This window comes from Ceratotherium simum, chromosome 15 (genome assembly GCF_057802395.1).
Source record: "Ceratotherium simum simum isolate JZ-2026a chromosome 15, ASM5780239v1, whole genome shotgun sequence".
NCBI classification, from domain to species: domain Eukaryota; kingdom Metazoa; phylum Chordata; class Mammalia; order Perissodactyla; family Rhinocerotidae; genus Ceratotherium; species Ceratotherium simum.
The window spans coordinates 63,486,676-63,502,992 of NC_141914.1; the positions used below are offsets into that span (position 1 = coordinate 63,486,676).

The following is a 16,317-nucleotide window of genomic DNA, read 5'->3' on the forward strand; positions in this document are numbered from 1 at the left end:
ATGGTATGGGAGTGGAAATGTGGGTCTTATCTGGCCCTCAGTAGTTGTGTGACCTTGGGCAAGTCACCTCTTGGCAACTCTATCATCTGAAGGGGAGTTAGGACAGATCATTCATTCATATTCTCAAATTCAGACTCCTATAGATCTCCTAAAACTATACGTGTATGCATTTTTCAGGGGGAAGCTGGTCCAGTTTTTCGTTCGATTCTCACAGGTGACCCTGATCCAAAAATAAACTTGCAATATATTGAGTGACCATTCTAAATTGCTCCAGCTCTAAATACTGATATCCCCTTGTGGTAGGCAGACCTCTAGTGGCTGCCAAGAATCCCTGATGTACATACCTTTATAATTCCCTTCTCGCAAGTGTGAACATGATGGATATCACCCTGTGATTAGGCTACATACAAGGCAAAAGGGAAGGGATTTTGCAGGTGTAATTAAGATACTAATCAGTTTGGCTTTGAGATAATCAAAAGGGAGATTATCCTGGCTGGGCCTGACTTAATCAGGCCACGTGAGCCCTTTAAAAGAGGGCTTAGGGACTTCTCTGAAATCAAGGGATTCTCCTGCAGGCCTTCAAGAAGCAAGCCGCCTGAGTTCTACAGCTGCAAAGAAGTGGATTCTGCCATATGCCATATGAAGAGAGCCCTGAGCTGCAGATGAGGCTGTGGCTCTGGCTGACACTTTGTGCAGCCTTGTGAGATCCCGAGCACAGGACCTGGCTAAGCTGTACCTGGACTCCTAACTGTGAAATAATAAATGTATGTTGTTGCTTTAAGCCATAAGTTTGTGATAATTTGTTATACAGCAACAGAAGACACACCATTTCTCTTTAAAGCCAAAGCTTAGCTTAATTTCTCTTTTTTCTTGAGAGAACTGAGGCAATGGGGAATCCAAATAGGGTGCCCCACAAATTGCATTAACGTTACAATAAACCAGTCATTTTACAATGCAATTATACCTGTAAAGAAACCAAAAACCCATGACCTGCAGTCACTGAGGTAAGCCTAAACTAAATGTTAAAAAATCTTCCAGATTTATTTTTAATGATTAGTTGATAGCTTCAACTATAAGAATGCTGTGGGTTTGATTCAGGGTAACGTGGAAAGTACTAATTCCATCATGACACACAATTACTGAAGTCTTTGAAAATCAGAAAGGGAAAATTATCTTTAAAGATATATTTTAGACTACGGCTACTCACACACCTATAATATACCATTCTTATTTTTATAGCACTTGAGAAGGGCTCAATGCTCCAGGAAAGGCAGTTTAAGGCACGAAAAGTCAAGAACATTAAGCTTATTAAAAGCTTATTATTCCACTTTTCCCCTCATCACAAATAATGTTCTATGTTAAAAATAAATCAGTTTCCTAGATCACTGGAGAATAAAGAGCTGTGTCTAAATCAGTTCACTTTGGTGAACTGTTTACTGTGCTGAAACAAATTTCCAACCTCGAAAAGTTCTTCTTGGAATTCTATTAGAAAATCAACGTCCTGTATGAAAGCATAGGTAGAGATGAAATATTTAGACCATCAGGGAGCCCTTATACTCAGAGATGTTAGTACCATCAACAACTAGTACGTATATAAGAAGAACTATTCCATATAATCATTTGGCCTCACTGGTTTACTCTGAATCATATTTTTTTTTTCTACTGAGAAACATGAATTATGCAAAGTATTGTTATTTTCACCTTCTGGTAACTTAAGCCTTCTGTAAAACCATGCTTTGTGTGCAATCTATGATTTAGAGACATATGTTGAAGTTACAGTAATACTTAAAATACAGCCAAGCTTTCTTTCTCAGTCCATTCTGCTGGAAGAGTGAAGGAAGGTCAAAAGCTTGGTCTGGACAGGAAAAAGCAGAAGCACAGATGGCGTCACCTGAACAAATTCACTGGGTTAGAATATTAATATGTCTACAGTGAAATTATAGAACTTAAGAAATTTCTTTTGTTATGTTGGTTCTAGGTCAAAAGCTTAAGAAAGATAAGCTAATACAAGTCATTGAATTATACTCTAACTTCACATTAATATAAAATAAATCCACACAGCACACACACACCCCATGTAAAACATTGCTTTAAGTTTTAATGTTTATTTCCCCAAGACAGCCTAGCCTGCACTCTACTTGGATAAATTTACAAGCTAGTTTTCTGCTGCTTCTAGTTTTAAACTTTAACCATGTTTCTGATGACAAGGAATGCTGCAAAAATACTCTAGTTCAACAAAGAGTTATGATCACAAAATAATTTTTATCCATTCTACAGTGTTTCAGAATTACCAGCTGATTTTTAAACACAAAGTAGATATAGATGCTAATGGTGGCTAATCTGGTATGTTTTTTATAGCAAACTGTTGTTCATGCAACACTTGTGCTCAAAGGGGAAGGCACAGGATTTCCTACAATGAGCCACCTTATAAAGAGTTCTTTTTGTACAAATTAATTTATGTCACATTTAATTTAGTGTGCATAACCTCAAAACTGAGGCATTATTCCAATTTATAAAAACCACTTGCATAACTTTTATGCAAGTTTTAAAAATACAAAGTTTTCTCCCTAAAGTGGCTCAAAATAGATTGTTCATGGCTGCCTACATCTAAGATAAAAAGATTCTAAAACAATTGAACAGATTAGGCATATTATTAAAGGTGTTCAAACCATTACTTGATTTGTACATCTACTCAAATCTCTTTATCGGTCTTTATTCAGCAGTACATATGCACCAAATTCCATTTTAGAAGTTTCCATATCATTTTCATAGAAAACAAAGTTTGAAAACAAGTAACATTTAAACACAGCACGGTATTCTACCACAACTGAAACTTTTTTCTTCTTCTTCTTTACAGGACTCAACAAAATCTAAAAATGAACTATGCTGTAGATTTACCTCATGCAAAGATCTTTATGTTACCTCTGAAAATGAAAAGGATGGCTTTTTAAAAGCACATTTTACTGTTTTATACTATTATGGCAATTTGTGTATTGCAACACAGTCTATTTTGAGGGAAATTTATGATTTTTTTCATGCAAAATTCTACACAAATTAGTTTTGATGATATGGAAAGCTTATCATAGCATCAAACATTCATCTGGTGCAAATGCACAGGGAAACCTTCCTGAAAAGTTTTCTGACTTGAGAAGCAACTAAAAAGCCAGTACTGGGTTAAGTGAGAAAAAAAAAAAAAAAAGAAAAAAAAAGAAAAGAAAAGAGGAGGTGGGAAAAGGGAAGAGGAGAATAGAAAACACAGGCTGCAGAGTAAACCAATGTCTGCTGCTAAAGCGGTCTTTGTTTTCATGTCCAGTGTACATTAACACTTATGATCTCACTTTGATGATTCCCTAGGTTTGTTATCGGCCCCTGAAGGCAAATCAAGCTTGCATGCGTTCACATACAGCATCACAACCACACCTCATACACAGTCACTCCAAGACTAGGAGTCTGCTTCATGAGCGAAGAGCCCTAGAGTTGAAAGGTGACTCTGGCTCTCTCTCACTGAGCCAGACACTCATTCAACATTGTCCATTCACACACTGCTTCACAGCAAGGCCTGGGCTCATCTTCCTTTGACTTATATGGGCATCCTATTCTGTTTTATGCTTACAAGGCTTGAAGATGACAGTACGGCACTTTCTCCTCAATTGATATAGAGCAAGTCAATGTTCCTTCTCAGGCACTGAAGATCTGTGACCTGTAGCCCTTTTTACTTTGAACAACCTAAATAAGCATTCATGTAAAGTTTTCATTACACTTTGCCACTCATTCTCACTCGCATCCACTCGCCATCTTGACCTCATTTGGGCATTTTCTGTGATTCCAAATGAAATCTTCACATTTTCATTCCGATTTAATGCAGCAGCAGATCCCATGAGCCAAGCTGGATGGATCAAACCTTTTTATATATATGTATATATATATATATATATATATATATATATATATCTATCTATCTCAGTGCTGCATTGTATCTAACTTCCACAACATCTTTCTAAAACTGGAACCCTTCTGTTGGTACATTGGCAGATGAATTGAAACCAAACGTTCCACCTTGTATTGCCTCTGGAACAAGGCTAGGATCTTCATCAATCTGAGGGAAAACAGAAAGTGATGATTAGTTTTCAGTATACATAAAGAGCATCAGTAATATTTCCATTCACCCTAAACAAAGTATGAGAGAGATGAGGAGTGCCAACATTGTCCAACCACTCCCTTAGAAACCTGAAACATTTTGTAAAGGCTTTTTCTTAAGGGATGCCAAAATGAGAGGAAACTTAAGAGAATATGCAAGATGAATATCTTCAAAAAGTATGTAATAGATGCAATACATTGCACATGGTCCTACACCTCAAACTGAGAGGGTATTCACTATTATTTCCCTTGTACCTTGGCAAATAGATAAAGTTCATGACATTAAAAAAATTAATGCCACCACTTTTGGAGAGTAAGTGTAATCTTTGGTTAATTTTTTAACAGCAATTGAAGACAAATGACATTTGAGCTTAAAGGAGTAAAATAACAGCTCTGCTAATAATGGATAAAAAATCTTCTATATGCTTTATATCTAAAGGTTTTTTTTTTTTTCCTGAGGAAGATTAGCCCTGAGCTAACATCTGTGCCAATCTTTCTCTACTTTTTATATGTGGGACACTGCCACAGCATGGCTGGTGAGTGATGTAGGTCCGTGCCCAGGATTCGAGCCTGTGAACCTGGGCCACTGAAGCGGAGCACGGGCAACTTCAACCACTTGGCCGTGGGGCCAGGCCCTAAAGGTTCTTTTTCGAAATACACAAAATTATGAACCTATACTATAGTTCCTATAAATATGCACATTATCTGCATTTTTCTTTTCACAATGTAAGAGAGTAACAAAGACCTGCACATTTAGGTATTAGAAATCATAAGGCTTTGTGTATACCTAAGTGAAAATTAGGACTTCCAAAAACCCAACTTTAAGACGTGATAAAAGCTAGCCTTAAAAGAGTATGCTCTTTTTAGATTTTACTTCTGATTTATTTAACTGGTATTATATTCTAATAGCTTGATCATCAGGTAAATAGTCCACAATTTTCTTCTCTAGTACTGTCCTTGTTAGGTTAATGTTCAAACCCTATACACTTAGCAAAATGTTTAATAACATTCCATTCTTTTTTGATAATGTGGAAAAAGTTCATGGTATAAGACCTATTCTTTGAAAAGTTGAGAAAATCATTCAAGAAATCCACTGGTGGCTCTATCTAGTCATTATAATTTTCTAAGGAATAATTGCTTTTGGATTTAACTTGTCTACAGAGACAATATTAAAAATAAGTTAATACCCTAATTTCAACTACCATCTACTGCCAATCTGAAGATACTTTTGTATACTATACCTTATGTTATATAGTAACTTATCTTTCTTAATGATTTATTATCTTCCTTTTATCTATCTTCATATTTGTTTTTGGTCACCAACTAAAAACAACATATTCAAATATGGATTAATTAATTGTCATAAAGGATTTATTATAGGATATACTAGTATTACTGGTTTGTTACAAACATGTTATGCTATTAAGAATATAAAATATGAAAACCATAAAGACATCAAGTGAAAATGAAGATTGACTTGTCCAGCGTCAAAAAAAAATCCTTATCTTTTTTGCCGTCAGAGCTAATACTACTTTTTAACTCCCCGAGGGCCTTTAAAATTTTGGAATATTTATGTCTCTGAACTAAGTGACATTACTGTCATATACCTATTTTAATTGCATTCCAAAAAAATACATACATTTGTGTCCTAGCTTACTATATTATTTCATCTAGGCTTATATTTATGCATAAAACTAAGAAAACTAAAAAATTATTAAATACATCATCTGAAGAGAAGAACTGATCAATGATCTCATAGGCCAATTTGTAGATATCTTCATTTTCATGATTTTGAAGTTGTTCAATTTTCTCCAGTCCTGCAAGAAATTTTATGAAGTGAAACAATGATAATATTTAAAAAGTAGTGACAAAAGAGTTACAATAATCTTGGGACCACTTCTGGATTGCAAATCTACAACTTTTGGGAATCTATTCTAAAGGTGAATCTTAAAAATAAAAAGATTTTATGCACAAAGATATAGGATATTTATCTTAAAAAATTAACAAACTGAGTGTTTAATTGCATATAAATGTAAGCAACGGGACATCTATCTACTCAGCAGAATACTATATAGCCACTGTTTCTAAGGAGTAATAACATAAAATTCTTTGCTTATTAAAAGTTAAAAGCAGATTCCTTCTACTTTCTAGCATCTGCCAAGTTTTTCTAGTGAGAATGTATGAAAAAAATTTAAAATACTGGTGATTAATAAATATGAGTGTTAAGACATCTGTTAAATATAACGGAAAATGATTAAGATCAACCACAGTATTTCAGGCGAAAAGGGAATTTTCCCTGTAAACATTAATGAATTTATTAAATCATAGGCAGAGCATATAACCTTAACATGTTTATATGCAAATTGGATCATTTTATTTTACAGAAGTAATTAATTTTAAGACCTCTATTTAAATAAAGTGAACTTGCCCTTTCTTCCTCTCTCTATTCCTTAAATGGAAGAAGTTCCTTTGGGCTCATTTCTCACTCTACACATTCTCCTAATGGGGCTCTTCCATTAAAAAATTTAGCTACTACATAAAGCCTGAGGACTTGTAAATCTATGGCTTCATTTCTTTTCTGAGCTTCAGATGCTTAAAATTTAAATGCCTGCATGATAATTCCTCCAGGACCTTTCACAGGTACCTAAAACTCAAACTGTCCCAAGCACAATTTGTTATTTGCCTTTCCTCATTTACACACTGTCCATTCTACTGTGTTCTTACTTGGTGATAATCAACAACAGCTTCAAATCTGAGAGAAAGCCTTTCTCTCAGTACTTTACAATCAAATCTCAAAAACTTCAGTCTATCCATTCCTTGAATCTTGTCATCTACCCTTTGTCTCTACTATCACTGCCTTCATTTATTGTGGCTCGACCACCACACACTTTCCTAACTGGTTTCCTGGCCCCTGTCTCCAACAGTCTCATTCCTGATATCCATGCTCCATCTAAACACATCAATCCCCTAGGTAAATTCTTCTAACGGCTTGTCATACCCTATGGCAGAACCCATTGGGGAGCTTATAAGATACTGATTTCTGGGCCGCACGTCCAGTGAGGTAGGCAATGATCAAGACCTATATTTTTAGTATATAAAAATTAATTTTTAATAACAAATATATTTACATGGTAAAAGAAAAAAACAGTACTAAAATTTTTAATTACACCTGTTTTTAATTTTTCTGGTACTCACTTCCTAATTAGTTGCCTAATACTATGCCCCATCTCCTGTTCCGAACTTAATAGTTATGCATTGTTTTTTCTGTTGTTCTATTTGTCACTTTAGTAACTTTAAAAATACTTATTTCTTATTACATTAATTTTCAAGCCTCTGAAATCCTCCACTAACAAAGTTGAACATACAGGTTCTCCTACTCTTATAGTTACCTCTCCATTTACTTCTCAACTGCTGTCAGAAATACCTTTCCTTTTAGGCTTATCCAGGTTGGTAACATTTACATTTGGTTCCACAGCCACATCTGAGATTTCCATATTCTGTCTACATGTTCATCCTGAGAGTTAAAAGCTAAGATGTGTTGTTTACATTGCGGGTGGCTCTGGTACAAAGCCAGATTTGGGAACCACTGCCCTACAGAATACAGTACCTGCTGTGCTACAAAGCTGGTAAGACCGCAGGGGCCTGGTTGTTGGCTGTGTGTCTCTAGCTTCATCTTTCGGCAGTTTCTACCCCACACTTTGATTCAGCAACACTGAACTACTTATAATTTGCTGAATGCTATTTCTCACCTCAGGCTTTGCTCATGGTGTTATCTCTGCCTGGAACACATTTCATCCCTTTTTACTTTATTAATCCTTATTCATCTCTCAAAATCCAGCTCAGGTGTCACTTCCTGCTTCTTCCAGGATGGATTACGTATTTCTTTTTGTTGTATAATTCTATTAGGGTAATTAGCACATTAAATCAGTTCATATTTATCTCTATGACTAGACTTGAGGGCAAGAACTGTCTCTTGTTTACTACTGTCTTCCCAGTACCTTAGCACAGTGCCTGTTCAATATATGGTAGCAGTTCAGTTACTTAAGCATTATGCAAGAAGCTGAGCAGGACTTATACATATAGAATGTAGTATTTACTTTATTCTGTTACTTGATTATCTATGACAGAAAAATACAGAAGTGTCTTATTAGTCAGAAAATAAAAGTAGTTACAAAAAGAACATTAAAATGTGGAATAATAGCTTCTCACCTCCACATTCTTCTATAAGACTGGCTATGGTTTCTGCCTCATCTTCAGCCATTTTTAATATATTACTTAGTCCATCGAGTACTACTTGCACAACTTGTGCATCTTTTACTGTCAGCAAGTTGCAAAAAGGTGGGATAACATTTTGTTGGATTAGGTAGGCCACCTGAAGAATAAAAACACCATGATAGAACAGACATAAGTGAACTTCATTTGTGTACCATATGATCTCACTGGAATAATTCTGACTTAAAATTTTGAGTATGGAAACATGATTTCATCTCTAACATGTTAGACTACATTAATCTAACCTCCTTTTCTTTTTAATGTAGTAAGTTTATTTTTCTTGAACGTAGGAAAAAAAACTAAAGTGAAAATGAAGGAAGCACCTAACTTCATATAAAACGTTTCTCTACCATAGGGAGTAGTTCCTTCAAAGATCCTTTCTCCTTTAAGATTAAGAAATTACAATATCAGTTAAGAGGCTGGATGATATTTTTTTAAAACTACGATTGTTTAACGTGAGAGCATCCATTGATTCTTTGCTGTGACATTTAGCACTCTCATATACCTGGCCAGCTCTCAATTCACTACTCAATTGGTTCTATACTATTTTCATAATATTTTTCTATCACTTTTAAATTTTGTTAGTTATTTCCACGCATTGTATCTATACTCTGCTCTGTACTCATATTTAAGTGGATTCATTGCTTGCCACCAGTCTACAGCTTATTTCTGACAATTATCAGTTTATTATTTATCAGCTCCAAATCCATCCTTTTCACCTATTTCTGAAACATATCTGGGACCTTTAAAACTCATTTTCTTTTGCCAGTTGGCACAATGGTAACAAGCTTTGTCATCCGCACAACTTTGAGAGTGAGTGCCTCTTCAAATTTTATGTCCTAGGCACCTCACATTTCTCACCCAAGGTCCTAGTCTCAGCCTTTTGGTTGAGTTTAGTTTCTCGTTTGGTTTGCTGCTGGTAAATTGTTGTTGTTGTTTTGCTTTCTTTTTGTTGCTGTTGTTCATTTGTTAGGAGAATCTGTGAGGCAGTTTCATTCTGCCCTATTAACCTAAAAAATCCTGTTTTATTCTTACTACTGTTAAAAAACAAAAAAACAATCTGGACTCTATGTGCTTTGCTCTTACTACTATGGATTAGAAAATTCTTGTAGGTCAAGAAGTTGGAAAGAGAACACTTCTCATCTATGAAATATCACTAAAGGAAGTCAAGGTAACACTTTCATGGAGGGGGAAAAAAAAAATCACAGAATGCCTGTTATCTTGCTACTATTTTTTATTTTTATTTTTTGGTGAAGAAGAATGGCTCTGAGCTAACATCCATTGCCAATCTTCCTCTTTTTGCTTGAGGAAGATCGTCCCTGAGCTAACATCTGTGCCAATCTTTCCTCTATTTTGTATGTGAGACACCACCACAGCATGGCTTGATGAGTGGCATAGGTCTGCGCCCGGGACCTGAACCCGAGAACCCGGCCCGCCGAAGCAGAGTGCACGAACTTAACCACTACACCACTGGGCCAGCCCCTCTTGTTATTATTTTAAATTATGATTTACTGAAATCTAAACCTTAGAATTATCCGTACTGTTGTTTTACCAGTTTTGAGAAATAAATAAGAGCTGAACTTACTTGATCTTTCCTTCCACTAATTGTTAAATTACTTATGGCCCAAGCAGCTTCTTTCTGAGTGCCAAAATCCCCCTGTAAAAGCAAAGCAAAGAATAGAAATTGCAACATAGGGTAAATTGGAAAAAAAGTTTTCTGAAATGAGTTTTCAACTGCTTATTTCCCCAGGTTTTCTTCTAGCCTTTCTATATGCATACGCAATCTTTACTTATTAAGATAAGCCTTTGAACCCAATTTACCCTAAACAAATGGTGAATCCTTTTTGTGAACTCTCTTAGCAACAAACTGACTTGATATTACTATTCAATAATATCAGATTAAATGAAGTCAATGATAAAATAAAATTAGTCAAGAAAAATATGGGAAAATGTACAATTTCACTTTAATCAAAGTGACAAATTTGACAAAGCTAAAATAAAGAATCTTTTTAAACACATAGTTTTAAAAATGATAATGCCCACCATTAATGAGACTATGATAAAGACATTTACCCTCATATATTGCTTTTCAAATACAAATTGAAAAAATATATTTAAAAATCACTTAAAAAGTCATATATAATTTAGTAATCTCACCTTCGAGAATTTACCAAGAAAATAATTTAAAACAAAGTAATATTATGTATCTTTCTACATTTTGACTTAGCACATAATAGTCAAAAAGTAAAAGTAGCTAAAATTCTCAACAACAGGGGAATAACTGACTAATTGCAGTAAATCTACTGAATGAAATAATAACCAGCTATTAAATATTAAGATGACTAGCAACCTGGAAAAATGCTTATGATGTATTAAGAAAAAACATATATAAGAGGAATGAAAATTAAAACCGTAGTGGGATATCTATTCTTACTTATCAGATTGATAAAATGAAAATATCTGTCACTGAGGCTGGTAGGAGTGCAAAATGATACAACCCTTACAGAGGGAGATGGGCATTTATATAGCAAAATTTACAGATATGCCTATCGATAGATCCAGTAATCCCAAGTATAACCTAGTGAAAACATGGAAAAAATTTACAAACTATTCCTAAAATACTATTTAGCAGCAAAACACTAGAAACATTTCAAATATCATAAAATAATAAATTGATTGAATACATTACAGTACGTCCATACAGTGAGTTCTATGTAGCCACAAAAGGAATAAGGACAAAAAAGGGAATAAGGAGGCTCTCTACATAGTGCTATGGGAGTTATCTCCAGGATATATATATATTTGAAAAGTAATGCAAGAAGAATATATAGTAGGCTACCTTTTGTGTAAGAAAGGGTGGGAATAGGCATATATATATACACACACACACACACACACACACACACACACACACACACACAGGCATCTGCTTATATTTAAAGAAGAAACATGGATGAATAAACCAAACATTAATAAAAATGATTAGCTGTAAAGGAAGGGAGTGAACAGAGAGGAATGGACAGAAATGGAAGTTACACCTTTGTGTATGTACTCTGAAAACAAGGCACATATTTTTTACTTGGAAACCACATAAATACTTTATATAACCAAAAGCAAAATTAAAAAACTAAAATAAAAACTAAAGTAATTTCCCAAAATAAAAAACAAAAAACAAATAACCTAACTGTATATCAAGTTGGTGGCTCAACTATACATACAGGAATTATACAAGAATTATTTCAAGTGACACTATTTTTAAGTACATCCTTCACAAAATGTATCCTAAAGACAAAAAAATCCTCAAGGAAATCTCGAAAATGGAGTAGTTATGTTGTTAGTGGCAAGGTGGTCTTGTTATTTTGATAGGTTTTATATTATATATCTCAATATACAAGGCAAACAATTATGTTCATGTTTTTAGGAAGATTTCCAGCATAAGAGAAAAGAGAAGAAACTATAAAATCAAAGAAGTGAAAGTAACAACACTATTATCTTAAACACCCAGTAATATCCGATAGCTTCCTTTCATTCATGATTTGTTTCTTATAAATTCTCAAGTTGACGAAAATACAATATATTTTTCACTTTCTAAAAAAAAAAAACCCATTATCACCTGTTTTATTCACTCAGGCCTAGAAACAATGACAACCTTGTAGCAATGATTATCCTTAGTACATGCACTATGATACTTAAATACCATTTGCTACAAAAAGGAACAAGTCACCCTGGAGGAATAGTTAATTCCAGGTCTAGGTCAGAAAATATATAAGACAAGCCTGGGAATCATGTCACATCCACAACGTTAGGAAGCTCTAAAAAACCACTGGGGTGATGTAAAAAAGACACAGGCACTAAATTTAAGAGGTTCCCATTGGTCAGGGACAACTTGAGTGTCAGAAAGAATAACTACAATGGACTAAAACTTCCAAAAAAAAAAAAAAATATATATATATATAAAAATCCATAATTTCCTAATGACACTAAAAACTCCACCCTAGGAGACTTTTGAGGTTATTAGGGAACCATGTCATTCTAAAAACTGAGTGATAATGAGCAAGAATCAGGCATTTATCTTGCTTCTCCTATGTGAAATATATTTCAGAGTAAACCAATAACTGATAAGAAGAAGCTCTTTATTGAAGAATCATGGTTAACACATAAAGAATGACAGAATTAGAAAGTCATCATTTTGCGGTTCTTAGCCATCAATGACTGCCTAAAAACCATTAGGTGAAAGATTGATGGATAACTTTATAATAATCAGCTGGAGTAGGCTGATAACACCTGAGCTCACTTATCAATCTTAATATCACTAGATGTAGAACAAACAGTGTCTCCTGATGTGAATCATTAGGAAGTACAGAGCAGTGGATTAAGTATTCTTGCCTAAGAAACTGAACCTGATCTACCAGTTTATAGGAAACTAGCCTCTATTACCAGTTTGTAGGAAACATGGAAGAAAAGAAGATGGAGGTATCTTCTCTTTAATTACAGATCAGCGTTCCGAAAAAAACCGCATGCTGTGATAGTGACTTTTTGTGTGTGTGTGTGTGTGTGAGAGGAGATCAGCCCTGTGCTCAATCCTCCTCTTTTTTGCTGAGGAAGACTGGCCCTGGGCTAACATCCGTGCCCATCTTCCTCCACTTTATATGGGACGCCGCCACAGCATGGCTTACCAAGCAGTGTGTCGGTGCGCGCCCGGGATCCAAACCGGCGAACCCCACGCCGCCGCAGCAGAGCACGTGCACTTAACTGCTTGCGCCACCGGGCAGGCACTGATAGTGACATTTTAAACCGTCTCCTTCCCAAAGGTTAATGTAAGCATGAGAGATGATATGGCATAGGTTTAAAGAGCATACTTATTTGCTCTTTGATCTTGGGCAATTTATTTGTTTACACCATAGTTTCTTCATCCGTCAAATGAGGATAATTCTTAACCTCACAGAGTTACAATATTAAATGAGGTAATATACGTAAAGTGCTTAGAACAATATGTAATTATTTATAATCAGTGGTAACAATATGAATTTTTAAATAAATCCAAGGATGGTGATAATTTTGGTAACAGAACGATACAAAAGAACGGGTAAGAGTTTCTAAAAAGAAATGTTTCTTGTATATAAAAACTGCTGGGTTTTTAAGTTTTAATATTAATACTACTTTACTGTAGTATTCATGCCACTGTACAGGTTCTAATTAAACAGAAAAGTAATTATTCACGTAATTTGTTAAATTTAAATCCCTTTCCTCTTACTCAGATACATATAAGATGATTTTCTTACCTTATCCAAAAGGTGTATTATCATTGGTACAAGATTGGCATCAATTACGGCCTGAACCTGCTGTTGATTTCCTGCAGTGATGTTAGAGAGGAACCACACTGCTTCCTGCAGAACAAGACCCCTTCAATATTTCTCATTAAAAAACAAAATCTGCATCCAAACTAAGAAAAAATACATTCACTACCTACAATGTTCAAATGATTTCACTATGGAATGAGTTCCATAATAAACATTTTAGGAATCTCAACTCCTCTAGCCCCTTTCCATATTTTCTTTGGACAAGTTGCTAATGGCCCTAATGAAATAACCCTTCTAAAGAACTTTTGAAAGCAATGTTCCCAAACACTAAGACTCAAAAGAAGCTTGGCTGAACAAATACTAAAAAATCGATGAGCTGTAATACAAATACAAATCCTACAACTATTGTAAATGAGATTCAGCATCCCCCTCGCGTAATGTGCTTTATTCTCTATTCTATTCTGATCAAGAGTTCTAACAAAGAGAGATAAATCTCAATTATCTATGATAAAGGAAACATGAAAAGTGAAATAGTGGATTGTTTAGTATACTTATTTGTAACAGTCTTTTACCACACCATTTCTCTCAAGAGCTAAAGCAGAGCCAGATGTTTGACGCTTTATTGGTCCACCTTCATGATCTTTTTATGCTACCCTTTACAGTGGTGCTACTTTTGCTAAAATGATTAAGTTTTTTTTTTTTTTTACAAGTTTCATACATGATAAATGCACACTGAAACCAGGTAGCATGAAATAAGACAAAATATCTACCTAACATCCTATGTAGGATATTACTATAACTTACCAATCTTAATAAATCTATTAAATTTAAGAATTTACTAAAAAGGGAATCATTTTCTCTATTTTAAAAAACTAGTAAATAGGTTTTACTTTAAAAACTATCAGGGCCGGCCTCGTGGCTTAGCGGTTAAGTGCGTGCGCTCCGCTGCTGGCGGCCCGGGTTCGGATCCCGGGTGCGCACCAACGCACCGCTTCTCCGGCCATGCTGAGGCCGCGTCCCACATACAGCAACTAGAAGGATGTGCAGCTATGACATACAACTGTCTACTGGGGCTTTGGGGGAATAAATAAATAAATAAAATTATTAAAAAAAAAAAAAAACTATTAGTATTAGCTAGTGTGCAGCAGGCTCTTCTGGATCAGATCACAGGACCATGTTTAACGACCCTGTTAGAGATTTTAGGGTGCTAGACTACTTAGGTGAGCTGTTCTTGGGTTTTAATCATCGGCAATGTTGTAATCAACAACCCATGTATTCTACAACAGCCTCAGATGCACTCCAATATCAGCATCACTAGTCAGTGCCCCCTTTCCATAGCCTCCAGGAGCACACACACATGCACACATACTCTCTATTAAGTATCTACAAAATATTAAACTTAGATTACTTTACATACTAAAAATTCCCAATCATACAACATTCAACACCCAATTATCTCTATTTCATCATTTCCAAGAGAGCCAAGTTTGCACTGTTTACAATTGGTTTGTTTTATTATGGAAAAATCATATACTAATCCATGTTATAAAGAATAAAATATTTTATTTGCTCCTGATGTCTAAATGAGTTTATATTAATAATCAATATTATAGACACTTCTGAGTCCCTAATTCTACAAATGAAAACTGCTAATATTTTACATACTACTTATTAAATAGTATGTAAAAATACTTACTTTATTAATTTTCTCTTTGGGATGTGTCAGAAGTGCGGGGAAGTGTGAAAGAGCATCACAGTTCAAAACTACTTGTGTTTGCTCATCAGTTCCAGTAACAATGTTGCCCACAGCTCGAAGTGCAGCAGTCTGAAACACAAAAAGATTTAATGAGATGCTGTTCTATGTGAAATATTCCTTATTAGCACAAAGGTATGTTTGGCAGGTTATGAAAGATACATTCATTCATGCCAACCTATCCTTTTTGAGCAAGTTGTGTCAGACAGTGATTTAGGTACAGGGGAGTGAAGAGGACAGACACAAATCCTAGCTCTTACGAAGCTTACATTACTGTAGGAGAAGGCAGTCAATAAACAAACAAATAAGGATAATTTTAGATAGTAATTAGGGCCATAAAAAAATAAGATACTACTTTAGATTTTAGACTGTTTCCATAAGCTAAAAAGAAAACAGTGCCTTTCTGAAGGAAAGCTGGAATCTGCTTAACATATGAGATTTCATTATCATATGAATTTGAATTATCAATTATTTTTCTACAGTTGGATTAGGTCATTTTCTGTCAAGTTAAAGCGTTTGTAGCGTAATGAAATCCCACACCATCGTGGTCTGTCTGGAATGTGAATCTCCCTTTGTCCACTGTATCTACACTGTATATGCTATCCACCCATTAATCATTTAGTAGCTATCTTGGTTATCAGATCAACCATCTTGATATTGCAGTGCTTGTGTTCAAGTAACCCTTATTTTAATTAATAATAGCCCCAAAACGTGAGAGTAGTGATGCTGGCAATTCAGATATGCCAGAGAGAACCTGTAAAGTGCTTCCTTTAAGTGAAAAGGTGAAAGTTCTTGACTTAACAAGAAAAAAAGTCATATGCTGAGGTTGCCAAGATCAACGGTAACTTTTATTAT

General features: G+C 34.9%; 1 protein-coding gene and 1 non-coding gene across 3 annotated transcripts in view; both read right to left on the reverse strand.

Moving 5' to 3' along the window:
- Positions 1-2,073: 2,073 nt before the first annotated feature.
- KPNA4 (karyopherin subunit alpha 4) overlaps positions 2,074-16,317 on the reverse strand; it is a 58,888-nt gene continuing 44,644 nt past the window's right edge. For both annotated transcript variants that reach the window (XM_004441699.3, XM_087440139.1), the window contains 6 exons: positions 15,406-15,534; positions 13,692-13,796; positions 9,995-10,066; positions 8,347-8,509; positions 5,860-5,954; positions 2,074-4,096 (listed from right to left, as the gene is read on the reverse strand). In XM_004441699.3, coding sequence (XP_004441756.1) covers positions 3,998-4,096; positions 5,860-5,954; positions 8,347-8,509; positions 9,995-10,066; positions 13,692-13,796; positions 15,406-15,534 — 663 coding nt within the window. In that variant the 3' untranslated portion in view covers positions 2,074-3,997. The remainder of the gene's footprint in view (positions 4,097-5,859; positions 5,955-8,346; positions 8,510-9,994; positions 10,067-13,691; positions 13,797-15,405; positions 15,535-16,317) is intronic.
- On the reverse strand, positions 14,864-15,184 carry LOC147915230 (small Cajal body-specific RNA 7). The gene has a single exon (XR_015554570.1).